Below are 26,964 nucleotides of genomic sequence, written 5' to 3'. Positions count from 1 at the left end.
AGAATAACCCCCTAAAAAATAAAATTTTGAAAAGAATTTTTGAATAAAAATTATAGCATTCAGAATCAACAACAGCCTCAAGCCATGATTTAATGGTAAAGAAATTGATAAAATTGATCACTAGAATTCCAAGTGATTTCGATTTGATTTCAGAAATCAAGCATCTCACCTAAAAAAATTCGCATAAAATTCACAAAAATGATCGATTTCAATTATTTTGTGAATGAGGATTTTATTTTATCAAAAAGTAATTTGATCGTCATATTTAATATGCAAATCGACATATATATTTCGTATTTGTTAGATAAAAAAATGATTTTTGAAATAATTGAATATATCAAAGAACGTAATTCTCACAAAATTAATTTTGGATAATATCTACCAATAATGGATTAACTCAGGAAAGTGATTTGGCCAGATATCATCATGTTTTTGAATGTCATTCAATACCGCTTTCAAAATAACTTTTTGAATGACCATAAATCATGCATAAATAATCATTTAATAAGCATAAATATTATTTTAAAAATCATTTCATTTCTTAATTTTATCCTACAAAATTGACATCACTTTAATTTTATTATGAAATACTTCATCATTCTATTGGACATCTAAGGGTGAGCGCTTTTCAATATTATTTGATCATCTAATTTTTTTGCTTTTGCTTTCATAATATTTCTGGAATAAAATATCCAATAAATCAATAACATCCTACAATCAAACATCAAAATAATCTGATTACGATTCGTTTAAATTTGAAACGGAATCAAAAAGAAAGGGCAATTTTTTGCCTTTATATATCTATCAATTTTTTTTTCTACAATAATTCACGATAATTAAAAATGACCCAGCCCGTTAATGACAATCGGGCTGTTTTTCGTGAAGAAGTGCAAATGAGCGTATTTATGAATCCTAACCTATCAAGCTTCGAAATAGTTAACAAAATAGTTAAAATCATTCCATATGTTCCTGAAATACTTCAAAAAATATCCAGAGCACGTTTCGCAGACTGTGGGCTCACACAGTTACCTACTGGCCTTGATGCTTACGTTTGTATTTCACAATTGGACCTTGTCGATAATAATCTTAACAATCTTCCAAAAGACGCATTTATGAGATTCGATAACCTCCAAACGCTGAATCTCACAGCGAATAACATCACCAAATTTAACTGTAACTTCAAACAATCGTTAACTACTTTAGACTTAAGTTTCAATCCAAATATCAACCTGGATGATATCTGGAATCTCAATGCTCCAAACCTGGAGACTTTGAAACTTACCCATTGTGACATCAAGAGCCTTCCAAAGATCAAGCCAACGTGGCTCCCAACACTGCGTTCGCTCCACCTCGACGGTAACTGCCTCTCCGAACTCCCTGATTACTTTGACGAATTTGAGAAACTGGAAGAACTTTCATTATTTGGAAACTACTTTGAAACGTTTGATCCAAAGAATCTTCCAAAATCTCTCAAGCAGCTTAACCTATACATGAATAATCTCAAAGATTGGGATTTTGATGACTCTTTCAACTGCACATCCTTGAGTGTTCAATCTAACCCACTTGGAAAGTTCCCTCTTAAGATATTCAACATCTCTGGCCTCAGAGGACTCTCAATTTGCTACTGCGATATCAAGGGCGAGCTTAATTTCGAATTACCTGATACTTTGTCCGCATTAGACATTGCTTTCAATAATATCACTAAACTTGGAAGCAAGTTTATCGGATCCATCGGAAAACTCGCTCAGCTCATAGCAAATAACAACGAGATAACGGAAATTGCAGATAACTTTCCAGAGAAGCCAGTTCTCAGCCGCTTGATACTCAACTTCAACCAGATCAAGAGATTGCCAAAAACATTTACCAATTGCACGAATCTTGATTTCTTCCAGATAACAAACAACAGGCTTAAGGAATTCCCTGCAATTTCGTGCACACATCTGAGGACTCTCAATCTTTCCTTCAACAGATTGAAAGAAATCCCAGATTGTTTCAATGATTATTCTTACTTTGCCGATTTCAATGTTTCCTTCAACGAACTTACCGCTTTACCACGCTCCCTCTCGTCATGCAGTAAGATTACCGATTTCAACATTTCTGGAAACAAATTCAGAGTTTTTCCAAGTTGCGTTGTTTCTTATTCAAAGATTCGTTCTTTGATATGCGCGAACAACGAGCTTTCCAATTTACCTGCTGGAATCGGATCTCTCTTCTTCCTTCAGACTTTTGATGCATCAAATAATCATTTAACAAGTCTTCCTTCCTATTTCAAGCTCTTTACATCACTCAAGATGTTCTCTATGGCCCATAACCTCATTTCCGATATACCAGATGACTTCGAATTCCCAACTACGATAAATGTTCTCGATTTATCCTACAACCGCTTGACAAAGTTCGATTTCGACCTTCCATGCGCTACATCCATCAATCTTGACTGCAACCAGATCACTTCCTTCAATCCTACCCATTTCCCTGCCGCCAAATTTATTTCTATCAACTGTAACCCAGTTTCCGTCAACATCCCCGACACTCTTACATCTCTTCTCGAGTCAGCAACAACACCATCCAGCTTCGAGATGCTCAATACCAAGGCAGATAAGAACCAACATATTCCTCCAGTCTGTTTCCACATCATGGCCGACCACCACATGTCTCTTTCGAACAGGTTCGGTCTTGGCTACTCCGCAACAATGGGCGTTCGTCCAACGATGGAAGATGCGATAACTTATCAAGAATTCAAAGACGATCAACATCTCTTTGCACTTTTCGATGGCCATACAGGTCAAGTAGCCGCAGCAACAAGCGCGCACTGCTTACAGAACGAACTTCTCCTTCATACAGTCAATGCATCAGATGCCGACGTTCCAAAGACAATTACAGCCGCGTACTGCCAAATCAACAAGCTCCTGAAGAACTTGAACATAAAGGATGGCTGCACAGCCGTTTCTGCATTTATTCGTGGCAAAACCGTTTACACGGCAGGAATTGGTGATTCGCGCATTGTATTAGTCAGAAAAGACAGAACAATCCGCTTAACTACCGACTACAAACCAACAATGAGGACAGAATACCAAAGATTACGAGAAGCAGGCTTAACTGTCAACGTTGAAGGCAGAATCCAGCGTAAACTTGCTGTTGCCCGTACTCTTGGCGACTTCTGGTGCGACCACGAAGGATTATTTGTACCTCCAGAGGTAGAACACTTTACATTAGACGACCAGATGGATGTCGGACTCATCATTGCATGCGATGGTGTTTGGGATGTCATTACTGATGACAATGCCGCTGAAATTATCCGAAATTCAACAAGTGCTCAAGATGCAGCTTCAATGTTGAGAAATATTGCCTTTGCTCTCGGAAGTAAGGACAATATCTCAACAATGGTCGTAATGTTCAAGGGCAATGTCAAAGGTTTCACTTATCAGAACGATATCAAAGAACTTCCGCCTGTTCCTGATGAGGTACCTGAAGAGCCAGCAATAGGAGATGGTGTAGTGCCACAGCCTTCACAATCAAGAAGAAGAAGGAGATGAGAAATTTTATTACTTTCCAAACGAAAAATTTATAGATTTTAATAAGCTATTGTTAGAAAATAATTGTAATTTACCTTTTTGTTTTATAATACATCTTTTTTTTATTATATTTTTTTTAATAATCATATTGTAGTCTTGCTCATTAAAAATTTCATCATATGTTGTTACTTTTTTCATCGTTTTTAAAAACAAATTGCCCATTGTAGAATTCTACGTAATAAGTATTCATCAAGCATCGAAATTGTTTCTATGGTTTATGAATAGTACTTTTATTCTGAAATCTGCTATTAATGCGTTGCTTAGATGCTTCATATTAAACTATTAACTCAAGAATATAAATAACAAGCACATCATAACTGGAATATTGTTAACCTTTACTAGTTAATACAAATCCTAACTATAAAAACTAACCCAGCACATAAGTTCAAAGAGATAGTTAACATCTCAACGTTTATGTCAGTAGATCAAACATAACATCTGGTTAATGCAAATAGATACTATTTTTATAACATATGAGCAAATATCTCAACTAACCTTGAGGATTGAGAAGATAGTTTCATAATGTATATTATGATTCCAGCCAATAATGGCGTAAATAGGCATATATTCTCTCATAGATATATCCTGATAATATTATGTCTTTATAGCGAATAACCTAAACGGATTTTTGACATCTATCAGATTCCTCACTTTTGTCAAATGTCGACGGTTTTTTTGACAAATTTCAAATATGATTCTGATTCCATTTCTATTATTCTCCGCTCTTTCTGCACCACGCGATGCTATGGGACATAGATCTCGTAGACATAGAAAGTCACGTATAGAGCAAGGAAGCGAAAATCCTATTTCTCATCAAGATTTCAATTTTGATATGCCTCAAGATGGAAGTTTCGACCAAATTGATGACTCATTCCCCAACACAGACTTAAGACAAGATGGATCTCGTGTTTGCAAGAAAGGTTACATTTCAGATTCTACTATTGATAAGAGAGGATGCTGGAAATGCGATAAAGAGTGCGATTCAGTCAGTCAATGCTCATATCCAGGCAATTGCATTGCTAGAATTCCAAAAATTAATAATTATAACGTTAAAAACATCAACAAATCCAATTTTGTTGTTGTTAATTACAGAATTCCTAATTTCTACTTCAAGAAAGATCCAAAGCAGGCTTTCTGCAAATATGATGATTCAGTTGTTGAAGCAACAGTTGTTAACGTCAAACAGATCTTCTGCCCATCAATAGATTCTCCATTTACAAAGCTTGCCATCTCCTTTGATCAGCAGAGCTGGTCACCAATCCAAGGAGCAAATCAGCAAAAGTCAAGCGGTTTACCATACATCATCATCGGTATCGTTATCGGTGTAGTCATTGTTGGTTTGGCCGGATTCGCTTTTCTCCTCAAGAACAAAAAAGTTTCAAAAGCTCCTCATAGAGAAAGCAATTCCAAGCCATTAGCTTACTTCCCAACTGTTGAAGATGGCGAGAAGAAGCCTTCATACTATTAAATTGTACTTCAAACTTTCTTTGAAATTATTCTCTTCTTATTTGCTCACAAAGTTGATAAATATAGTTTATTTTAAAAACACTCTATTTTATTACCTATAATAGAACAAAACAAATTAGAGAAAACAAATAATATTTTAAAAATGTCTTATTTTTCTTCATTTTATCTAGATTTTGAAAGAATGTCATTGCAATCGAATAATGAACAAGATTGTGACTGTTGTAAGGAAATGCAGTGTGATATAACAAATTTTTCTGGTATTTTTAGCGATTTCATCATCGAGAATTATTTACAAGTTTTCAAAATTAACAAAATGTAGCGCCCGCATAAGTTATTTTCACTAATTTTTCTGATGAATTAGACAAATCTTGAATCTAATGGTAATATAACAAACACGCATGAATATCATAGCTATGATTGAGAAGTATGAGATAATTATGTTAATTTAGATTGTAACGTCTAGTAAATGAACAATTTGAGCTTTCTTTCTGTTAATTACATAAGTAGGCGCATCCTTTGAAATAAGTTCTTGTAATTCCTTTTCTAAGTCATGACGTAGTAGAATTAATGATGAAATAGGGATATTTCCGTTATTATTTATTTGTGCTGACATGTCAGTATATAGCATTTGCCGAGCACGTGATGCTGATCGTAACTTCTCAACTTCTTTCAATCGATTTGTTTCGAGTATAAAATGCTTTTGTTCATTTTGAGTTTTAATTATTGCTTGTTCTAATTGGTTTATTTGCTCTCTAAGTGATGCTTCATCGTCAGACTTGGATAATTTAAGTTCTTCATCCATTTCAGCAATAAGACCTTTGATTTTAGAATTCATTTCCTTTAAATGTGAAATTTTATCAACTTTCTGTTCATGTTTGAGTTTTAAATCGTTTATTTCTGCATTCAACTTTGAACATTTTTGGCGTAAATCTGATATTTCTTCTAAGATTCCTTCTTCTGGAATCATTAATTAAAAATGATTAATTTCCAAGTAATGAACTATACATCAGAGAATTGTATTCGACAGCAAGAATCTTAAAGAGTTAATTGTGCTTTAATTCCAAATATTTTTAGAATTAGTGCAAAATACATTGTAACTATATCAATAAAAGAATAGAATTCTATTGTTTGTTGTTAAGCATTGAATGAAAACATTGCAAAAAGATTCATATTTAAAATAAATAATATTCATACAAACAGTTTATAATAAAAACAAAATATCATAGTTATTCAGAAACACCTAGTGTTCCAATGTCAATATTTGCTTGTTGAGCAAGTTTAAGGAGTTTCAAATTATTATGATGTAAATATTCAGGAATTCTAAATCCTTTTGATGTAATCAAAGGACTTCCAAGCATCTGTGTCAATTCTCTATCAGCATGTATCAAAGATCCTATCAATACCAACAATTCTTTAACAGATTTGTTAAGAGTTTCTGTTCCTTCAGGAGTGATAGCCTTCGGATCATATCCCAGTGTTGTTTTGATCTTCTTGTATAATTTCTTGTACTTAACAAGCAATTTCGTAGTCTGTTTAATTGTCTTAAAGTGATAATCATTTGTTGAATCATTTACAATAATTGAACACAATCTAGAAGCCATCAACAAACGACTATCAGGATGAAGACTCAAAACTTCCCATAGTTCTGTGAGCTGGTCATGCTCTTCAGGCTTTTCTTCGTTCACGAACAAGTTTGAAGTATCGAGAAGTTCCGAAATTTCTTTTTCGTTTGGTCTGAGATAATAATTTCCTTTTTGTACTTCTGGCTTTCTTTTCTCGAATTTTGGAAGAGGAATAGTTTCTTGAGGAGCTGTGACATGAAATACTTCATCAGGAGGTCTTGTTGTGAACATTTTGTCCAAGTAACTGACATCAGGAGTTTGTCTTTCCTCTGTTTTGAGGTTTTTCTTTCCAGCAATGAAAAATTTGACTTCTGGAGTCATGAATTTGTCCAAAGTGACTGGTTTCCTTTCTTCTTTGGCTGGGACTTTGATTTCTTTCTTGGATTTCTTCTTTGGCTTGAACTCCAAGTTTTCTGTTGCCTTTGGTTTCTCTGGTTTTCTTGGTGTTGATAAAACCGTGATTTTTCTTTTCGTTGTTGGAGTTTCTTTTGGTCTTTCTGTCTTGATGTAGCCTCTTTTGAATACATCTTGTTTTGCTGCTTCAACTGCTTTATCAAATGACTCATAATCAAACTTTTTCAGCTGAGAATTAGGAATTGGTCTGTATTCTAGTGGTAATTGTTCTACTTCTTCAAGATTTGCTGCGAAACTACCTAAATCTGGACCAGAAGTTTCGCGTTTTCCATTACTTTTAAGGATTTCATCTGAGATTGTTCCCAAAGTTTTGTCTCTTAAAGGCTTAATTGATCTGTCATCGGATATTAGACCTCGAGGAGCATATAATGGTTCTCTATTTTCATTCAACTTTTTACCAAATGGTTTAAAAAGTGCTTTTTTAACTTCAGACAACGCATCAGTTAAAGTTTGTTTCAGTAAACTTGCTTGTTCAACTGTAATCTTATCATCAGATAGTTCTCCAATGGCATCAAACTGTGAAATGATGTTAATAACTTGCAACGCAAATTTTCTATGCAGTTCTTGTCTTTGTACTGCATTCACATGTGGAAGAGAGTCAATTGTCATTTTCGCAGTATTAATTTCAGCTGTTGGAAACCATGTGTATTGAACTTTCTTTCTATTTGAAGTAATAGTTTGAACAGCCTTTTCTGGTTCCTTTTTTGTAGGCATTGTTGAAAATGCTGCACTATATTCTGGATTAACAAGACCTTTAGCAACTTGTCTTTGGAATTCTTGTTCAACTTTCAAATTAAAGGTTTCTTTTGTTGGAACATCATTAGGATTGAAGTGAGGAACGAAAGCAGCTTCAGAACCATAAAATGTTTTTAACCATTTGAGTCGTTCTGATGGTAAATCCGTGATATTATCAGTTTTAATTAAATCTTCAGTAAGTTTTTGAACTTTTGCAGCTTTTTGATAGATTGGATTGTCAACAACTTCAGATATATCATATGCATTTAGAAGTTTAGGATCGAAATAAAAAGTTGAATTATCATTTTCATTTGTTTCATCTTCATCATCGCTATCTTCTTGGCCGTCATCAAGAGCTCCATGTTGTAATAAGAACAGTTTGAACTTCTTGTTTTTCTTTTCTCGAGCAGTTTGTAATAAAGTTTTTCCATCATTTAAAATATTGACTTTGACACCATTAAATATGTAAAATTTGGCGGGTTTAAACAGCCCATTACGAACTAAAGTAAATAACATTGATTCTTTATCTTTAATTCGATCAAGTGTCATTAATGACTCAATATTAGTAAGAGAGATGACATGATTATGTGTTTTCTTATATAACCATTTAATCAACTCATATCTATGAAAAGTTGTTGCACTTGATGCGTCTTCGAAAGATAATTTTGATTGTTCACAAATTTTTACTATTTCCCAATTGCCTGATGATACTGCCATACTTGCTGTTTCCTCATCCATCAAGGCTTTGTTCATCAGTAAAAATTTGAAGCATTTGATAGATCCGTATCTTGCAGCGACAGAAATCAGTGGCATTGTAGGATATTTGTAACACTCAAATTCTCCATTTGGTATTCTTTGATTTACATCAAATGTAGAACCATGAATTTCTCTTAATTGATCGATATTATCATAACGTAAAATATGTCCAACTGAATTCAGTATGTATGCTTCATATACCCATTGCTTTGTAACTTTTTGTACCGAGTCATCACTATCTGCGTAATAATTTGGAATTAAATCTGCAAAAGCAAGTTGATTCTGTTTATCACCTTTAAAATCCATTGCTGATAAAAGTATACCTGAAAGATCGACAATTCTTCGACTAAAACTTGTATAATTTGTTTTGATAGATTTAATAAATATTGCATTCATGCTTTTATCACGTAAAATATCTGTGTATAGCTGTGCATAGAGTTCTTCTTGTTTTGGACGCATGCTTGAAAATCTAATAATTTCATTCGAAGAAAATTCTGTTAAATCGTTACTATCTAATATAACATTCTTCGTCCTCGAATATGTTTCCTGTGATAACGTCGCAAGGTAGTATTGAATCGAGACTTCTTTCTCTAGTTGATTCTGTAAAAGCCGAAATTCTTCAGTCATCACAGAATGACGTTAGTAGTATATGTGGACGGGTTGTGTGACTTTTTTTGTAAACGTAAGAATTCATACAATATTGAACGATTTTGTATCATTTTTTTTAACATATGAAGTAAAAAATGTATGATTCTTACGGTTTTTATTCTTACATTTTTGAATAAATCAAGATTTAAAAATTTTCAAAATTGTAAGACATTTACACTCAACCCAAACATAAATCATTAAAAGAAGCTATATATAGATGATGTCAGATATTCCGCGATTAATTAAACATTGTTTAAATCCTGAATGGAATTAATAAAGTCATAATCAAAGACCTCATAAACGAGAAAAAGAAATTGAAATTGAAATTAATGATTATTTGAATTTATGATATCAATTATTTGATTTATTCTTTCTTCAATCTCTTCTATTCTTTTTGTTAAATCATCTATTTTCATTAATGAGGTGATTCTTGATTGAGGAATAGATTTCAAACTAACCACTCCTTTTATTTTTGAAATTTTGAATCCATCAACTTTAAACATTTTATTCAATTTACATGTTGTCAATTCTTCAAATAATTTTTTATTATTAGCATAATAGTCATTAAATTCTTCAACAGATGAAAAAATTTTTATTTCAGTAATTGGTTTAACAACGTTTATTTTTTGTTGAACATCTTCACTTTCATTTATTTCTTCCTCCTCTGTTTCATTCATTTTTAAAATCGGTTTCATTTATCATTAAATAAAAATTAGAATATAAGTGATGAAATATATTTTTTAATTAATATTAAATCAGAAATGGCTGCAGGATTCTTTAAAAAATTATGGGATGGAATTAAGAAAGCTGCGGGTTGGGTTCATAAAAATATTATTAAACCCATTGCAAACTTTTTAGCACCAGTAGCGAAAACGGCAGGAACTATCATAGGTGGGGTATTAGGTACTAAAGCAGGTAATCCAGCGATGGGAGCACAAGCAGGTAACGCAATTGGTGGAATTGCTGAAGGAATACTTAATAAAATAGGAGGTAAATAGTGGAAAAATAAATAAATATTATTTTTATCTTAGTATTGGTTGTAGTCTTTGATAAACTTTTTCTCCTTTATTTAAAACTTCTCTTATTGGGGCAGCTTTTGGTGTTATTGATTCAGCAACGTCACTAATTGCTTCTTTATTCTTAAATATCCAATTTGCTCCCTTCTTCAATGTTTCCCAAACTTTACTCGCTCCTCTTTTTACTCTATCCCACAGTTTCTTAAATATACCTGCAGCCATAGTTGATTATTTCATTAAAATTAAAAATTCATTTTCATCTTTTAATTTTGATTTTTTATTTATTAATAAATGACGACTAACTATTTGGTGCCAAACACTAAACCGATTAATGGAAATGTGTTTCATTCATTCGAAAAGATAAATGAAATATTCGCAAAGAATGACGGTAGAAGATATTATAGAGAACTTGAAAGTTCATGCTATGACTCTGATGCTCCATATTTTGATGATAAACAAACTCATTTAAGAATTACAAATCCGGCTCATGATGTGAACCAATTAGGTGACACATATATTAAACGCAAAGTTAAAGCAACTCTAGTTTCAAATAAAGCTTTCACATGTGATGCCGCTTTTAAATGCATGCGTTTATTCGTTGGTTACAAATCATCAAATCAAAGCTTTAAACAATTAGAAGTAGAAACCGAAAGAGGTGATGCCGGTTATCTTCAAATGGATTGTGCCCGTGAATCTTTCGCATTTGCAACATATAAACCAAAATCAGAAAGGAAAGTTAAAAAGTTTGTTCATTCGTTATATAATAATGTTCAAAAATATGATAACTCAGTATGTGGTAAATATATTGACCCTTCAGAAGTTTTCAAGAATGCAAATGAAGAAGTTGATGTCACTTTTGATATGATTATTCCGGTAAATGATTTGTTAGCATTTCAGGCGTTCGATGATTATCCTAAATCATTTGGTGAAATCATTCTTAAATATTATGTTTTCAGGGATACTTTAGTATTTTGTCAGGTTGACCCGTTAAGAGTTGCTGATTTACAAAATTATGTTTATGAAAAGATAACTGATGAAAATTATGAAAAGATTATGAATCATGTTTATAAATATGATCGCAAATTCCAACAAATCGGACTTCCTGCCAAATTAATTACAAGCTTAGCCGCTACATCTGCTGACGCAACAGTTGATAACGTTATTATTTCATGCACAAAGATGGAAGTTTTAGAGGATAAATGCATTACACCAGGATACGGTTTAATTGAAGAATCAATTAAAGCAATACCACGTTTATTTAGTAAGGAAGATCCATTCATGATTCCAGCTCAACATATTGACGTTCGTTCACTAAATGGAGGTTGCATCACTCCTGAAGTATTAGCTCAGATTTCTCATACGCTCTTCATAATGTTACAGATGTTGTGTTAACATTTCCAAAGAATGCAATGCAAAGAACAGTTTTAGAAAATCCAATGCTTCGAGGTCTTCAGGTCACTATAGATTCCAGAAACTTCCCCGATCAAGCGATGACCACAGTGGGCGACATATTCTTTACACGTATGCTTCAAGCTTCTGATTTAGATGGAGTGAATGAATGCACGGAAGAATACGAGGACTCATTAACTAGACCACTGAATGATAATAAAGGCATGCCATTAGCTAGAACATGGAAAGACCAAACTTCATTCTTATGCACTATTCCAGTTCAACGTGATGGAGCAGGTATATTCTTTGATGGATTAGAAACTTTCAATTCACAAGTTACAGTACAAGTGAAAGCTTATCCAATCATTCAGGGTGAAAATGACACTTACTGTTCAAAGGTGACAAATCCTCCTCAGGTTTGGTTTACTAGGACTACATATTGGACATGGACACCGGACGAAGGTTTGAAATATCATCCAACAGGTACACCACCACAGTATAGAAGTTCATATGATGAAATATTGATGAATAGAAATGTTTAAAATTATAAATTTATTTTTGATTAAATGGATTTAAATTCATCCACCCCTTATGAAGAATTAGCAGGAATATATAATACATACGTAGATGATATGATTAATGAAGCATTGAGTGATAATAGAAATGCTCTATCTAAGGAAAAATTAATGAAAATTCCATATTCTGAATGTTACTTAAATTCAATCACTGCAGCAATTGGTAAACAAAATAAAGGTAAAACATTAACGATATTAAAACAAATTATCATTATTGCTAACACTTCCCCTATTCACATGTGTTAATTTATATCAACCATTCAGGTTACCTTCAGATGATACATTTGAATCTTTAAAGCATTTAATCAAAATTCCAATTATTTATTTATCACAAGAAGAAGCAGAAGATTATTTAAAAAACTTTTTAATGTATAAAGAATTATATAATACAATCAAGAAGCAAGGATTAGAGGATAAAATTATTGATAAACAACGGATGAATTATTTGAAACACTTTCTATTTCAAATTTTGATAGAGAATTTTTGCATTCACTCATTTTTCTAGATGATGCCGTGAAATCAAAACTAATAACTAATGAGAAATCATATTTTAATCAGTTATTAACTCAATGTCGACACATTCAGTGTTCATTCTTTATGGCTGTTCAATATTTCAAAGCATTAAGCACAAACATTAAATCAAACCTGTCCACCCTTTTCATTTTCAGTGGTTTTAGTCGTCAACAGTTGAACGTTATGCTTTATCAAGTGAATTTACCAATGAGCATTAATGAACTTTACACACAATATCAGCAATTAGGTGAACATGGAAAAATAATAGTTGATTTAAATAAAGGATGTGTTAAATTTAACTTTTTATAATTAATTTTTATTTTTTATTTATAATTAAACATGACAGAAATAGCAAATCTTCTACAGGTTCCATTAAAACAAGGACAAACAAAAAGGGTGCATATAATAGAACTATGAAAGTTCCAGACGAATGAAAGAATTAGTCCACATTGTTGCCGGTCTTCAAAAGGATGTTAAACAAATGAGAAACGTTTTAACATTACAGAAGCTCAGAATATGCCAAACGTCATGGACCAAATTGGGAAGCACATGAAGCAGACATTACAGGACCAAATGGAAAGCCTGATGGAATAAATGAAGTCTTGTTACTGATGGTCAAGGTAATATTAAAGTCATAAATGGGTATAAATTAACTATAACTGATTATCCTAAACGTAAAGCATATAATGAACGTTATCCTATGAAATTTGATGAAAATGGAAAAGCTGTTAAACAATACATTGGAGAAGGTGAAAATGGTCCAATTAATTCATACCGTCATAATCCATATTCTTATTTCAATGAAGAATTAAATGCTATTGAAGAGGGACCGGATGGATTACCACGATATGTTAATCAGTTTGATGTCAATATGCAAATTTGAGACCTGAAATTCCAGCTAAGAAATTCTTTAAAGTTGCTTTATTCGATCCAGTGTTCAATGAACAGAAAGAAGCAATGAAAGCAGAATTTAAACCAATTCAAGTGGCAAGAATTTCTTCATCTTCACTTTCAGAAGCGTTCAAGGAATTGATAAAGAAACCACTTTATTCTCAACAAGGTTATAACTTTGATTTAATTAAAGAAAGTGATAGACGTAAATTAGAAAAAATCAGATGGTTTTAAGAATGCATGTAATGAAATGATTAAAGATATTGTAAATGATAAAATAAGACTGGAAGAGACTCAAAGCAATATCAATAACATAATTGGTGCAGTTACAAAGAAAGTATAAGCAAACAATGATGAACCTTGGGATATTACCGTAACAACTAAATAAAACTTTAAATATATTTTTCTTTTTTTTATTCAATTATAAATGAGAAGACGTTTCACAAGTCAAAAGAACACTAACGCAAAAGCAGAGATTACGGTTGGTTATAACGTAAATGATGATAAATCACGAATTATTCAAAATGTTAAAGTTAATGTTAGCCCTGAATTAACTAGGTCAGCAACTCAACCAAATTTATTAACTCGTGACTTACCGAAGAATGAGGAGAATGAAGAAAACCATGAGAATGGAGACCCAATCATTTTATCTGAACCCGGTAAAGAACCTGTTGAAATTCCCACTTATCCAACATACCCCCACCTCTTTCATCAAACATCGAGAACCCAGGAATCTACGATTCCAGTCGCAATGCACCATATAAAATAGACATTAATTCTGAATTAATGAAAATTTACCGTGATATAATAATTAATAATTATGATTCAATAATAAATTTAATTGACCAATCCGGTTTAATTATTTTACCTTATGAATCATTAATTCACATTATCGCCATTCTTTGTGATGTTCAAGATTCAGACGTTAAGATTCAATTTTTCATAGATGATGAGGTTTCATGCTGCGGAACAGTTGCAAAAATAAATCCTATAAAGGATATTAGCACAATTAAGATATCAAAGAACGGAACAACAACTGAACTTCATTTAACATATAATGATATTTATAATAAAATAGTTGATGAATATAAAATATCACTTGAAAAATTCTTTGTTAAGGCTATTTAATATTCAAGCATTAACATTATCGAATAATAATCCTTTGAATCATAATCAATAATAATTGACCTTTCACCGGTTTCTATCGTTTGTTTTATTTCTTTTTGTTCCCCACTATCCGGATCGGTCATTGTAATTGTTTTTGTTATAGTATCAGCTTTATCTTTAACTTCAATCTTTTTTCCATCGGGATATTTAAACCAAAATTCCAAAAATTCGATATTGTCAATCTGTTCATATTTTAATCTATCAATTACATTTTTAATACCATCTGAAAATCTTATGAAATGGTCATTATATGGATTTGATTGAACTAAATTTGAATGAAGTGAAATATAACCCGATGATGAATATGACATCGACTCATATTTTCTGAAAACACTAAAATTTATAACATGAATGAATTTCTTATTCGTTGAATTTATGAATTCTTGAGGTAATCTTATTCTAGTTTTATTTATCACTGGAAAATAACGCTTTACCATATTTTTAATCGTAATAAAAATGTCAATTATCAATATTATTTCGAATAATAACTGTGAATTAAATTTAACAGTTAGCGGAATTTATAATGTTACTCTCGTTTCTGTGAGTGGTAAATTTAATCCCATTCTTTTAGACCCTTCAGATTATATATCATTTATTAAAGATGACCATGAAAAAACGTATGATATGTATATAAATAATGTGATAACGAAATGGGATATTAACATGATTTTAAGTTATTTAAATGAATCATTTATCATATGGTATGAAGAAAATTTTAAATCAAAACCTGATAAACTTTTTGAACTTGATGAAATAAATAACCTTATTAAATTTCCGCTGAAAATTAAATTTTGTACTCCTCATCTTCGTTCATTGTTGGGGATATTAAATTTTGAAAAAGATGTTGGGGATGTTTTGTATTCTGACACTGGTTCCAATTTCATTTTAATCAAATGTGATAAAGTTAATACCCCAATGAGATTTTCACATCAAACATTAGACCCTAACTCTTACCCATCAATACAAAACATTTTATCCATCAACTTAAACACATTTTCTTTATCATATCCGTTTCAATTATCTGGGAATTCATTTATTCTTCATTCAAAAGATTTATCAAATATTAAATTTAGAGTAACTGACCTATTTGATTGTGATTTAGAATTCATGAATGAAATATTATGGCAATTTCAAATAGAAAAAATAGCTGATGAGATAACAGATTAAATATTTATTTTTAAATCATAATAAATGATTAAACAACAGCAACCACAGCAACTTAAGGCACAAAGCACCCAGGTCCCTCAGACCATTACATACGCCATATATGCATATAATTCAAAGACGGCAGAACAAACGCAAAGGTTGAAATATGGAGATTTGGAGATAGTATTGAAAAATGACCATTTCGAATTCGTTTGCAAAGGTGGTGCAGTGATATCAAATATAAAAGAAATTTTATTTATGAATTCTAAAATTAAAGGTATAACGGATGATATAACATCAATTCCACCAGAAGAACAAAGATATTACGCATTAAATGCATTTCCTAAAGTTTTGAAGATTGGAAGATTTAATTTAAATGAGGAATTCATAAAAGGTTTCCTAAATGACATAATGAAGAAAGCAGATAAGGAATATGTTGCTGCTGTGTTAGAGAAGAAAGCAGATAAGGAATATGTTAACGAAAAAGATAATGAAATTAAAGAAAGGGTTGAATGGTATCATGAATGGACATCAAAGATTTTAAAAACTAAAGCCGATACAGGATGGGTTTCAGGATGTTTAGACCTTAAAGCGGATAAAACTTATGTTAACGATGAGTTAGAGAAGAAAGCAGATAAAACTTATGTTAATGAAGAAATAAAACAATCAGAGGTCTATTTTACTCCGCCATTTTTAAATTTTATGAAATCATCAGATAAAACCTTTGATATAGATTCCTTTGAATGGATATGTTTCGATGGAGTGACCATGTATTTATTTTATACAGCTGGAGTGCTTTATTATTTTAAAACAAATGATTTTCAAAACTATGAATCATTTACTCCATCTGTTTTGAATCCTGATACACGAAAGCCAATCATTAATCCAAGAATTTTATATGTTGAATATAATAACGGCAAATTTATGGGAATGATAACGGTTGAAGATGATTTTTGCCCTTGTTATTCATTCGATTGTATCCAATGGTTCAAATGTAATTTAAATCAAGATGCTAAATTTAAATATCCAAATAATCCTATTAGATGTGTTAATAATAAATGGGTACTAATTTATGAAGTCAATCAAATTTTCATTAGTGAGGATGGGATAAATTATTATATGTTTAGTATGATGTCATCAGATTTGAAAATTGATTATACAAGTAAGTGGTATTACATTAACAACATGTATTTTATCCTACAAAATGATAAAATTTATAGATCATCTTCAATATCACAAGGTCAATTTGAACAAATTTTTCAAGCTGATGGAGACATTGAAGCTTTATGTTATGGATCAAATGTTTATGTTCTCGTTTCAGGTGAAATGGTCTATTCATATCCTGTAAGTTATAACAGACATATTTATTTATCACAGGATTTATCAAATTGGGAATTGGTTTATTCATTCACTCCAAAACTTACTCAAAATTATAGATTTACAAATTTATTTTATATTGATGGGTATTTCATTGCTTTAGGATGTGGTGATTTAGTTAATATCAGTAGTGATGGAAGAAACTGGTCTGAAATCACAAAATTTCAAGATGTTAGAAAAGCAATTTTCAAAAATAATACGTTAATATTGATAACAAGACCAGTTTTAAATACTCACCCAAATTCAATATTATATAATAAATTCAATATTCATAATGGATTAAATACAATTCTTGAGATGATTTACCCCATTGGTTCTATTTATACGTCGATGAACTCAACAAATCCTTCAGAAGTTTTAGGTTTCGGTATGTGGGAACAGATTGTAGATAAATTCCTCTATTGTGCGAACTCTTCAAAGCAAACAGGAGGTTCGAAGAAAATTAAAGAAGCAAACCTTCCACCGCACACTCATACAGGAACTACAAACTTTTCTGGTGACCATAGTCACTCATTAAGAGACCATCCATTATACAACTCAGAATATTATGCTGGCAATGACGTTTTATCTCCAGATTATAACCATTCAGCAAAAAAGACTTTTCGACCAACTGAACCAGGAGGAAATCATTCACATACTTTCACAACAAATCCAACAGGCTTGGGTAAAGATTATATGCCACCATTTATGACTGTATTCGCATGGTACCGCATTTATTGAATGTGCTTGAGCCTACTTTGCAGGCTTACCGCGTTCATTGAATGAACTAAATATATTTTATGTTTGTAATTAATTAGGTAATGAAGTAATGAATGAACTGCAGAAATAAATGTTTACGTTAATGTTTACAGGTTATTCAATAATGACTTATTTTTGAAGAACTGAAGGTGCTACCATGTTACCATGTGCTACCAGGTCATTTAACTCATGACATTTTGACAACAACACAGGTTATTCAATAATGACTTATTTTTGAAGAACTGAAGGTGCTACCATGTTACCATGTGCTACCAGGTCATTTAACTTCTCTGAAAAAGTGTGACAACATGACATTTTGACAACAACACAGGTTATTCAATAATGACTTATTTTTGAAGAACTGAAGGTGCTACCATGTTACCATGTGCTACCAGGTCATTTAACTCATGACATTTTGACAACAACACAGGTTATTCAATAATGACTTATTTTTGAAGAACTGAAGGTGCTACCATGTTACCATGTGCTACCAGGTCATTTAACTTCTCTGAAAAAGTGTGACAACATGACATTTTGACAACAACACAGGTTATTCAATAATGACTTATTTTTGAAGAACTGAAGGTGCTACCATGTTACCAGGTCATTTAACTCATGACATTTTGACAACAACACAGGAGGAAGGCAGTTATGACTTATTTTTGAAGAACTGAAGGTGCTACCATGTTACCATGTGCTACCAGGTCATTTAACTTCTCTGAAAAAGTGTGACAACATGACATTTTGACAACAACACACAGGAGGATTAATGCAAAAATAAATTCAAATCATACTTTATAAAGCTTCATTTACAGGTATTTCATCGTCAGTAAATGAATCCTCATTATCGTTTGGTTCAACCTGTTTATATAATCCTTTCATTTCTTCTTTCAAAACATAACACCATGTTTGTTTACCGTCTATTCTTCTATGTTTCCTATCACATTTATCCTTAATACTCATTTGAAAGTTTTTGTCTTTCATGTCTGATGGTTTGCAGAATAGAGCATTTTCACACGTCATCCCTGCACACAATTCATCATAATGTGTATTTATCCATACATCTAAAGGATTTGTTGATAACTCGATTAAATCTTGTTTGGCTTCAGTCATCGGTATGATTCGTACATTAAATGATGAAAGGTCATATTGCATAAAATACGTCAGTAAATTATCATAAAATTCCTTAGTGCATGAATCCATTAAATTCTTGAAGTAATCAAATTGACCCTTGAATTTACCATTAACTCTTAAAACTACGTATCTTCTGTCTCCAATTTCAATTTTGACAGGGTAGACGTTATTAGTTACGAAAATGAAGTTTGCAACGTTCTGAGCAGTTCTTCTGGGTTGATTCTTTTCATTAATTCTTATCTCATTATCCGTAATAATTGATTTCAAAGCGTTGAAGTTTGCGAGTCTGTCTTCACCTACATTCTTGAGTTCATTAAGTACAAGAAACATTTTATTTTCAACTACTGAATTGAAATTACCCGTTAGCTCACCTATTTCGGTAATGTTTTTGCATGAATAACCGGCGAGAAGTTCAGAAATAATGTCTGTAAATCTGTTTTTGCCTGTTCCCTGAAGTCCTTTCAAAATAATTGCTGTTTCATTCTTGATTCCAGGATGTTGAATCATTGATGTAATCCAGCCGAGAAGGTATTTATACACTTCATCGTTATTATCACAAATGGCTTCTTTAATGAAATTCATAAACATCTCAATTTTTGAGTAATCAGGCTTTTCGAGAACGTTGTATTTATAACCTTGAAACGTTGAGAAAACATCTGGAGAATCAGATTTAAAGCAAACACCCTTAACGGTTAATGAAGACAATTGATTTAGTAGTACGTCCCATGCTGTTATTGTTTTACCTTCTTCTTTAAATAATTTAATCATTTTAAGTGACTCTTTCATGTTTGATTGAAGAACGAATGATATTTGATTCATTTTATCGTGGATATTATAGTCCTTTTGAATGAAGTATTTGTTTCCACAATCTACAAAACGGATTACACGTGATAAATCCTCAATTACTTCAGAACTGTTTTTATACTGATGATTTTCAGCCTTGCGTCTAATATCTGTTATCAAGAATGAATCATCAAGTTTTATATCAAATGTTATTTTTGGCTTACGTAATAAAGGTAAAACGTATTCATCATAATATTCCTTTTGGTATAGTTTTAGAATCTTCACTAAAACAAATGGAGAAGTCATTAAATGTGCATATCTACTACGTGCTTTTTCAAAATTACTTTTTGCATTTTCAGTTAAATTGCAGAAGTTATAAACGTTATCGTAGGCTTCATTAATTAAATGATCCGGTAACGAATTAATTGCTTGAAACAGTGTGAACAATGTTATTTCTTTTTCTAAATTCATGTTTCCACCATCATTATGTACTTCAAAATCACAGATGCCATCAACTATGCTTTGAGCTAGTTTATCGTCAATGTTTACATCTTTGTTTTCATTCATTATACTCTTTATTTCTTCATTCTTCTGTTCAACTCTTACCTTAATATTCAAATCATTTAATATATCGTTTACTGTTCTAGTTAATGTTGAATCATAACTTCCACGAATGAATGAGTATGTTTTGATTGGTTCTGTTGCATTCTTGCGAACTCTTGAATCAGCCATAACCACTAATGAACGCTTTGAATCATCAATAGAAGTCATTATGTCAATATCATAATCATTGCAGGAATAACATTTAATCATTCTGTTCGAAACTGCATAGAAGAAATTAGTGTTGCAATAAATGTGAAGACCTCCTGAAGCGGTTTTAACGATAACATCTTTATCCGAAAGTTTTGATAAAATGTCTTTTCTAACTGTTTCTTTAAGTTCATCATTGTACGATTTATTGATATCAACATCTATAATCGTTAAATTTGAAATTTTATTTACTAATAAAGCATACCAGTTTTCCTTCCTCTTCCTCCATCATGTTTGAGGTAGTTATGTAAATCAATCTTGTTTTCACCAATTCTTTCGTTGAGGGTTTTATTTTCTGCCACAACTAATTCCTCAACTAATGAATCAATAACTTTTTCATCAGAAACGATATAGTTGCTGTTGTTGTTTGTTGCTGTCATTTATATAGGAATAAAAAAAGAAAAATAATTTTAAAACTAACTTTATTTTTGGACTGCATCATATTTTCGTAAATGTTGTCAAAATGTCATGTTGTCACACTTTTTCAGAGAAGTTAAATGACCTGGTAGCACATGGTAACATGGTAGCACCTTCAGTTCTTCAAAAATAATTCATAACTGCCTTCCTCCTGTGTTGTTGTCAAAATGTCATGTTGTCACACTTTTTCAGAGAAGTTAAATGACCTGGTAGCACATGGTAACATGGTAGCACCTTCAGTTCTTCAAAAATAATTCATAACTGCCTTCCTCCTGTGTTGTTGTCAAAATGTCATGAGGTTAGAAATGAGGTTAGATCTAACCATCTACCCTAAAAATTATTTTTGGTGAATTCAATAAAAATAAATGGTTCATTTACTCACAATATTTTTGTACAAAACAACCCCAAGCTTTTAACTTCTTTTCTGCAGCTTCTAATGCTATCTTAGCGAGTTCATATTCTCTAAATTCTCTCTTTAAATTTTCTTGTTCCCATTGGTCTAGTTCGTATGGAGAATCTCTATAACCATAACATAACTCACGTTCATGTTCTAATTGTTTTTCGCACATTTTTCCAACTTCTTCTTCAAACAAAGGTTTAGCATTCTCTACTGTATCTTCAAGTTCTTCTTCATCTAATTTCTCATGAACTTTCTTGTCTATGGAGTCCATAATATCTTTGACATAAAATGCATACTTTACAGAGCACCATTCAGCAACAAAATGAACGAGGTCAGGATGTATGTAAATACCTTTGAATTCATTTATAACACCCTTAGTAAGCTCATAAAATGCTTGTTTTGAGGTCGAGCCACTTTTGGCTCCACCGTATTCGTTCATCCAAAACTCAAGAATTTCCTGTATTTTAGCACTATTGAGAAATCTGTTTAAATGGTTTAACTTTCCTGCTTCTCTTGCCATCTTTGTTGCATTAATGTAACCATCCTTGTCTCTACGTAAGACTTCAATACCGTTATAAGTGCCTTTTGTGAATGTTTCGCCATTAGATTTGTTAGTGAATGTTTTTGCTTCGACTGACATTTCTGTTCTTACATACAAAATAAAAAAATAAAAATAATTTTAAAACTAACTTTATTTTTGGGTCATTTACACTCATTCCGATGAAGTCATGACAAATCATTTCCTGTGTTGTTGTCAAAATGTCATGTTGTCACACTTTTTCAGAGAAGTTAAATGACCTGGTAGCACATGGTAACATGGTAGCACCTTCAGTTCTTCAAAAATAATTCATAACTGCCTTCCCCTGCTGTGTTGTCTAAATGTCATGTTGTCTCATTTTTTAAAAGAAGTTAATTAACCTGGTAGCACATGGTAACATGGTAGCACCTTCAGTTCTTCAAAAATAATTCATAACTGCCTTCCCCTGCTGTGTTGTCTAAATGTCATGTTGTCTCATTTTTTAAAAGAAGTTAATTAACCTGGTAGCACATGGTAACATGGTAGCACCTTCAGTTCTTCAAAAATAATTAATTATTGAATAACCTGTAAACATTAACGATAAAATAACTGATAACAAATTTTTATTTTTATCATAAATGGATACCCCACAAGCTCAAAATTTACCACGAATCATAACAAGGGAGGAAATGATAAAAATGATGCAAGAACATGTTAAAAATAACAAACCACTAAAATTGAGAAAATGTGGTTATGCAGTAATGATGGAAAGAGAGATGTTGTCAAAGAGGAATAAAAATTAAATTTGGATTGAGTTTAAAAATTCATCTTTATTAAATTCATCTCTTCCAATCAATTTATTTATTCTATTAAATTCTTTTATTTTTGCTTCACTCAGTTTAAGGATTGAACGGTAAGTTTCTAATTTTTCGATTATTTCTTCATCGTTTTCAACCCCACCGCATTGTGGCTTCTTTTTGTAATAGCATATTTTTGATTTAATTTTGTTTAGTTTCTTTTTATATTCATCGTCTGGACTCTTGGCTGCTTCGTTGTCACTCATTTCTTACGAAATAAAAAAATTAAATATTATTTAAATATAATGGAGTAATAAAATAAATCGGAATTTCTATTAATTTATTGTCAACTTCAACTAATGCATTGCCGTTAATATATCTAACAAATTCAGCTATTGTGTCAAATCTTCGTCTTCTTTTTGTCATTGATTTATCAGTTTTTCCATAATCGAGATGAATCAAAACTTTATCCCCTTGTTTAAAATTCATGAGCCCCGAATTAATTTGTTCACGTTTAACATCATTCAACCTTTCCATTTGCTTTCTAATATATTCCCATTCTTTTGAAATATCATTTTTCATTTTCACTGGTTTCATGTTTATAGTTCTATGCCATGTATTATTATAATAATATACTAACTGCTGTATGATGGAGTCATGATTTCCATCCCAGTATATCTGACCGTTAACCCCTAACGCATCTCTAAGAGTTCTCATTACCGCATCAACTATTTTATTATGAAACGTATATGGAGAGGATGAAAAGAAAAAATTAATTTGTGGGAAATAATGAGTCATAGCTGCCTGAAATCCTTTATCACCATCACCCCTGATATTATCTACTCTTTCATGATCTAGTAAGTATTGAATAGCTCTTCTTGTTTCCTGTTCTGTTTTCCCTTTCACTGGAATGCAATATAAATATCTAGTGTTAATGTTAATGGCAAATAAATAAGTAACTTTTCCTTTTGAATATTCCAGATGATCGATTTCGTATGAATATGGATATGGAGCAAATGAGGGGCGACTAAATTTTTCCTTTAACGGTTGAATTTTTGGGTCAATTGGTTTATTTAATATCTTGAAATCCTTTTTAAAATCTTTTTGCTTCTTTAATGTTTGAAATGGATATAATAAAGTGAATGATGAAGGATTAACTGAAGGAGGAGGCGGTACTGTCGTTGGAGGTTTTGGTGTTGCAGGTGGTTTAATTTTATCTGCTTTGATTTTGGAATTCATTCCTTCCTTCATTAATTCTGGATGTATTCTATTCATTTGTTTTAAATATGCTGTATATAAAGGTTTGATATACTTTCCCGCTTCGAGTTTATGTTGAAGGATGAATTCCAAAAGTTGATCTTCATTTAAAAGTCGGGCTGAATATGGTTTAACTAATGAATCATAAATTAAAGCTTGTGCTTCATTTATGGTCTGAAGAACCTGGGCGTTTTGTTCCTTTTGTTTTTGTTCCTTTTGCTTTTGCGGCTCAGGATTATATAAATTATATAATTCATCAATATCTTCTTCTGTTAATACTTTATTTTTGAAATCTTTCAACTGTTTAAGTTGTGATTTAGTTTTTCCCTTTGTATATTCATTATTTTTAATTTTGTCTTTAATTTCAGAAATTATTTTATCATGATATTTCAAAACTTCATTTTTATAATATGGATAATAATATTCCATATCATCACCCGTTATAGTGTTATCATATTTTTGGAGATATGATTTTAAATCATAATAACTAAGAAAATTTTGATTAAGTACTAAATCATCAATTAAAATTTTTAAATATGTGTTATTCATTTATATAAAAATAAAATAAATGTTTAAGGGTGCCCACCTCTTTGAATCATAGTATCAAAACCATTATTAACGGTTCCTTTTGTCTCTTCTGTGGCATTTCATTAAAAATAAAATTTTAAATTGTATTAAATAAATGGCATACAACATCCATTTTCACAACATACAGCCTTAGTGTGTGCTCCTGTTAATGCAGTCTTACCGATTGTTAAGCGAGTCATTGACCTGTTTTTAAGTTGTAAATTAATATTCTGACCATCAAATATCACTTTATCATTTATTATATCCAAATATTTTTTAGGTGTTAATTGCTTATTTTGTCGTAAACTAACACCCTTCATTTTTTGTGCAATCTTTTTAAAATCACTCCCATCGATTGAACCGTTGAATGATGTATAACACTTAGGACATAAAGCAACCATGTTATCACCTTGTTTCTCAATTGCTAAACCCAATAATAGTTAGTATGGTTAACTTGGGTACGGCGGCACTGCGTTCCACCTTACCCAACTTAACCTTAAATATTTACAAAACCATCTGACACATAAATGACTTCACTAATGACTTCACTAACGACTTCACTAATGAAAAATAAACGTTCTCACTAACGTTCCCACTAATGTTCTCATTTACAAAAGTATTGCAGCGCTTCCCATTGCTGTGCTTCACACAATAGTTCATATTCTTCAGTATCGCTGCTGTCACTCCAATCGTCAGAGTCAAAGTCACTGTCAAAATAAATGTTAGTAAGTTTTGACAAAGCTAATGAAACACGCTTACCGTTTGTATCTATTGCTTTTATATATCTCCCATTATGTTTGTTGTCATAAACGCTCAAACTAACTTTACCCTTTCTCCCTCGTATCTGATAGAATGTATTTTCACGAGGAACGAAGAACAAATTCTTGAACTCATGACCGTTGTAGTTTGTTATCTCAATAGTTTTCGTCATTTATATAAAAATAAAATAAAAAATGAACTTAAAAATTAATGATATCACCACCCTCACACGTATGAAAACATAGCACAAAAATAAATTTAGGTGAAGTGGTGAAATCTCACCTCTTTTTTCACCTGTTTTTTCACCCACTTGAATTCATTGCTTTATAACTCTCTTCCTTGGTTTCTTTTTAGTTGCTTTCTTCACGTCTGTCTCCAACTTGACTGTCTTTCTTCTTCGTCCGTAATGATACCAGTTACTTCCACCAGTCATTGGGTCAAATGGTCTTTCGTAAGGGTTTCCATACATTCCATAGGGACCATACGGAAGAACTACTGGTGGAGAAGAAACATTTTCTTTAGTTCCATCGACTCTATTTAAATGCATTGTTTCACCTTTCATCTGGTCATTAAAGTCTTTTGCGTGTTTTGCAAACTCATCGTCCTTTCCTAAAGCATTTTCTGACTCAGTCGCAACCAAATTGGATGCTTTATTTATGAGCCCTATTTTATTTAATCTTAACTTCTTTGCAACCCAGCCTCCAATCTTTCCTTTATTTGCATCTAATGTCTTTGAAACCCTTCCTCCACTCATTTTATTTACTGCGTCATAAGCTCCAAGTGCTTTTGCTCCAAATGCTAATGCTTTTGTTCCCATTGCGCCTAAAGCTGCCCAAGTTACCATTTACACCATATTAAAATCATCTCTCTTCAATATTATCTCATAAAAGTTCTCGTTACTGGAGAAAGTCAATGAAACATAAACATTCTCACGTGCTTCGCCCTCACCGCTTTGCGGTCTATCTAACTTCTTTCTTATCTCATCTATACGCTTCAAAATATCTGAACAATTGCTAACATCTTCTACAACTGTTATTTCATCATGAACGACCTTCAAGAACAAGCTCATTTAATATGCTATTAAAATCATCTCAATAATGAGTCCATCCTTTCCGTCTTTGGGTAGCACAACATCTTTCATTGAAGAAGGTTCAACAAGTCTTATATTAAACTTACTGACAAAGTTTGTTATACTATAATGCTTCGGCGGCGAATACATATAGTTTGAAAGACATAATATAGATTCTTCAGCAAATTCACTTATACTGGATTTTATAACAATGTTCTCACGAGACCAAATACCACCAATTGACAATCTTGTAAGCAATCCTGCTGAACCTTCAACTGTAAACGTCGATGGTAACATTCCACGAAGGTCATCTATTGACATCGTTGAGTCACTGAATTTAAATATTTTCTTAAAGCAATCGTCATTATCTAACCATGCAATAGCTTTGAAGTTTTCATTCGAATATACATCTGCTTCATTAAATGTAA

General features: G+C 31.8%; 13 protein-coding genes and 2 pseudogenes across 15 annotated transcripts, besides 2 other annotated features; 6 read left to right on the top strand and 9 right to left on the bottom strand.

The window, feature by feature from the left end:
* Positions 1-807: 807 nt before the first annotated feature.
* On the top strand, positions 808-3,700 carry TVAGG3_0495570 (uncharacterized protein; the record flags this gene model as incomplete). Its single annotated transcript, XM_001330166.2, has 1 exon — positions 843-3,533. One exon carries the CDS (start codon positions 843-845, stop codon positions 3,531-3,533), a length of 2,691 nt encoding a protein of 896 aa, XP_001330201.1.
* A 541-nt stretch (positions 3,701-4,241) lies between these two features.
* On the top strand, positions 4,242-5,131 carry TVAGG3_0495560 (uncharacterized protein; the record flags this gene model as incomplete). The annotated part of the gene is made up of 1 exon (XM_001330167.2): positions 4,264-5,040. The coding sequence occupies one exon, from the start codon at positions 4,264-4,266 to the stop codon at positions 5,038-5,040; it is 777 nt and encodes a 258-aa protein (XP_001330202.1).
* Positions 5,132-5,134: 3 nt separating this feature from the next.
* On the bottom strand, positions 5,135-6,082 carry TVAGG3_0495550 (uncharacterized protein; the record flags this gene model as incomplete). The annotated part of the gene is made up of 1 exon (XM_001330168.1): positions 5,485-6,006. The coding sequence occupies one exon, from the start codon at positions 6,004-6,006 to the stop codon at positions 5,485-5,487; it is 522 nt and encodes a 173-aa protein (XP_001330203.1).
* A 128-nt stretch (positions 6,083-6,210) lies between these two features.
* Positions 6,211-9,221, bottom strand: TVAGG3_0495540 (Ankyrin repeat family; the record flags this gene model as incomplete). Its single annotated transcript, XM_001330169.1, has 1 exon — positions 6,266-9,193. One exon carries the CDS (start codon positions 9,191-9,193, stop codon positions 6,266-6,268), a length of 2,928 nt encoding a protein of 975 aa, XP_001330204.1.
* Positions 9,222-9,975: 754 nt separating this feature from the next.
* TVAGG3_0495530 (N-acetylmuramoyl-l-alanine amidase family) lies at positions 9,976-10,212 on the top strand (the record flags this gene model as incomplete). The annotated part of the gene is made up of 1 exon (XM_001330170.1): positions 9,976-10,212. The coding sequence occupies one exon, from the start codon at positions 9,976-9,978 to the stop codon at positions 10,210-10,212; it is 237 nt and encodes a 78-aa protein (XP_001330205.1).
* A 24-nt stretch (positions 10,213-10,236) lies between these two features.
* Positions 10,237-10,452, bottom strand: TVAGG3_0495520 (uncharacterized protein; the record flags this gene model as incomplete). The annotated part of the gene is made up of 1 exon (XM_001330171.1): positions 10,237-10,452. One exon carries the CDS (start codon positions 10,450-10,452, stop codon positions 10,237-10,239), a length of 216 nt encoding a protein of 71 aa, XP_001330206.1.
* A 1,301-nt stretch (positions 10,453-11,753) lies between these two features.
* On the top strand, positions 11,754-12,161 carry TVAGG3_0495510 (uncharacterized protein; the record flags this gene model as incomplete). Its single annotated transcript, XM_051236375.1, has 1 exon — positions 11,754-12,161. The coding sequence occupies one exon, from the start codon at positions 11,754-11,756 to the stop codon at positions 12,159-12,161; it is 408 nt and encodes a 135-aa protein (XP_051094199.1).
* Positions 12,162-12,311: 150 nt separating this feature from the next.
* Positions 12,312-23,907: a mobile genetic element.
* TVAGG3_0495500 (uncharacterized protein) lies at positions 15,957-16,988 on the top strand (the record flags this gene model as incomplete). The annotated part of the gene is made up of 1 exon (XM_051236374.1): positions 15,957-16,988. A coding segment is annotated over one exon (1,032 nt), but the record flags the coding sequence as incomplete, so codon positions are not given.
* On the top strand, positions 17,116-18,008 carry TVAGG3_0495490 (annotated as a pseudogene). The gene has a single exon. A coding segment is annotated over exon 1 (893 nt).
* On the bottom strand, positions 18,822-21,133 carry TVAGG3_0495480 (annotated as a pseudogene). The gene has a single exon. A coding segment is annotated over exon 1 (2,312 nt).
* TVAGG3_0495470 (uncharacterized protein) lies at positions 21,545-21,841 on the bottom strand (the record flags this gene model as incomplete). Its single annotated transcript, XM_001330173.1, has 1 exon — positions 21,545-21,841. One exon carries the CDS (start codon positions 21,839-21,841, stop codon positions 21,545-21,547), a length of 297 nt encoding a protein of 98 aa, XP_001330208.1.
* On the bottom strand, positions 21,872-22,210 carry TVAGG3_0495460 (KilA, N-terminal/APSES-type HTH, DNA-binding family; the record flags this gene model as incomplete). Its single annotated transcript, XM_051236373.1, has 1 exon — positions 21,872-22,210. A coding segment is annotated over one exon (339 nt), but the record flags the coding sequence as incomplete, so codon positions are not given.
* On the bottom strand, positions 22,887-23,150 carry TVAGG3_0495450 (uncharacterized protein; the record flags this gene model as incomplete). Its single annotated transcript, XM_051236372.1, has 1 exon — positions 22,887-23,150. The coding sequence occupies one exon, from the start codon at positions 23,148-23,150 to the stop codon at positions 22,887-22,889; it is 264 nt and encodes an 87-aa protein (XP_051094196.1).
* Positions 23,908-24,060: 153 nt separating the features above from the next.
* On the bottom strand, positions 24,061-24,690 carry TVAGG3_0495430 (uncharacterized protein; the record flags this gene model as incomplete). Its single annotated transcript, XM_051236371.1, has 1 exon — positions 24,061-24,690. A coding segment is annotated over one exon (630 nt), but the record flags the coding sequence as incomplete, so codon positions are not given.
* A 615-nt stretch (positions 24,691-25,305) lies between these two features.
* Positions 25,306-26,964: part of a mobile genetic element that runs on past the window's edge.
* On the bottom strand, positions 25,784-26,311 carry TVAGG3_0495420 (protein of unknown function, DUF4107 family; the record flags this gene model as incomplete). Its single annotated transcript, XM_051236370.1, has 1 exon — positions 25,784-26,311. The coding sequence occupies one exon, from the start codon at positions 26,309-26,311 to the stop codon at positions 25,784-25,786; it is 528 nt and encodes a 175-aa protein (XP_051094194.1).

Source organism: Trichomonas vaginalis, chromosome II (assembly GCF_026262505.1).
Source record: "Trichomonas vaginalis G3 chromosome II, whole genome shotgun sequence".
Taxonomy (NCBI): domain Eukaryota; phylum Parabasalia; order Trichomonadida; family Trichomonadidae; genus Trichomonas; species Trichomonas vaginalis.
Note: the sequence above shows the minus strand (reverse complement) of the source record. Positions and strands in the feature narration are given on the sequence as shown.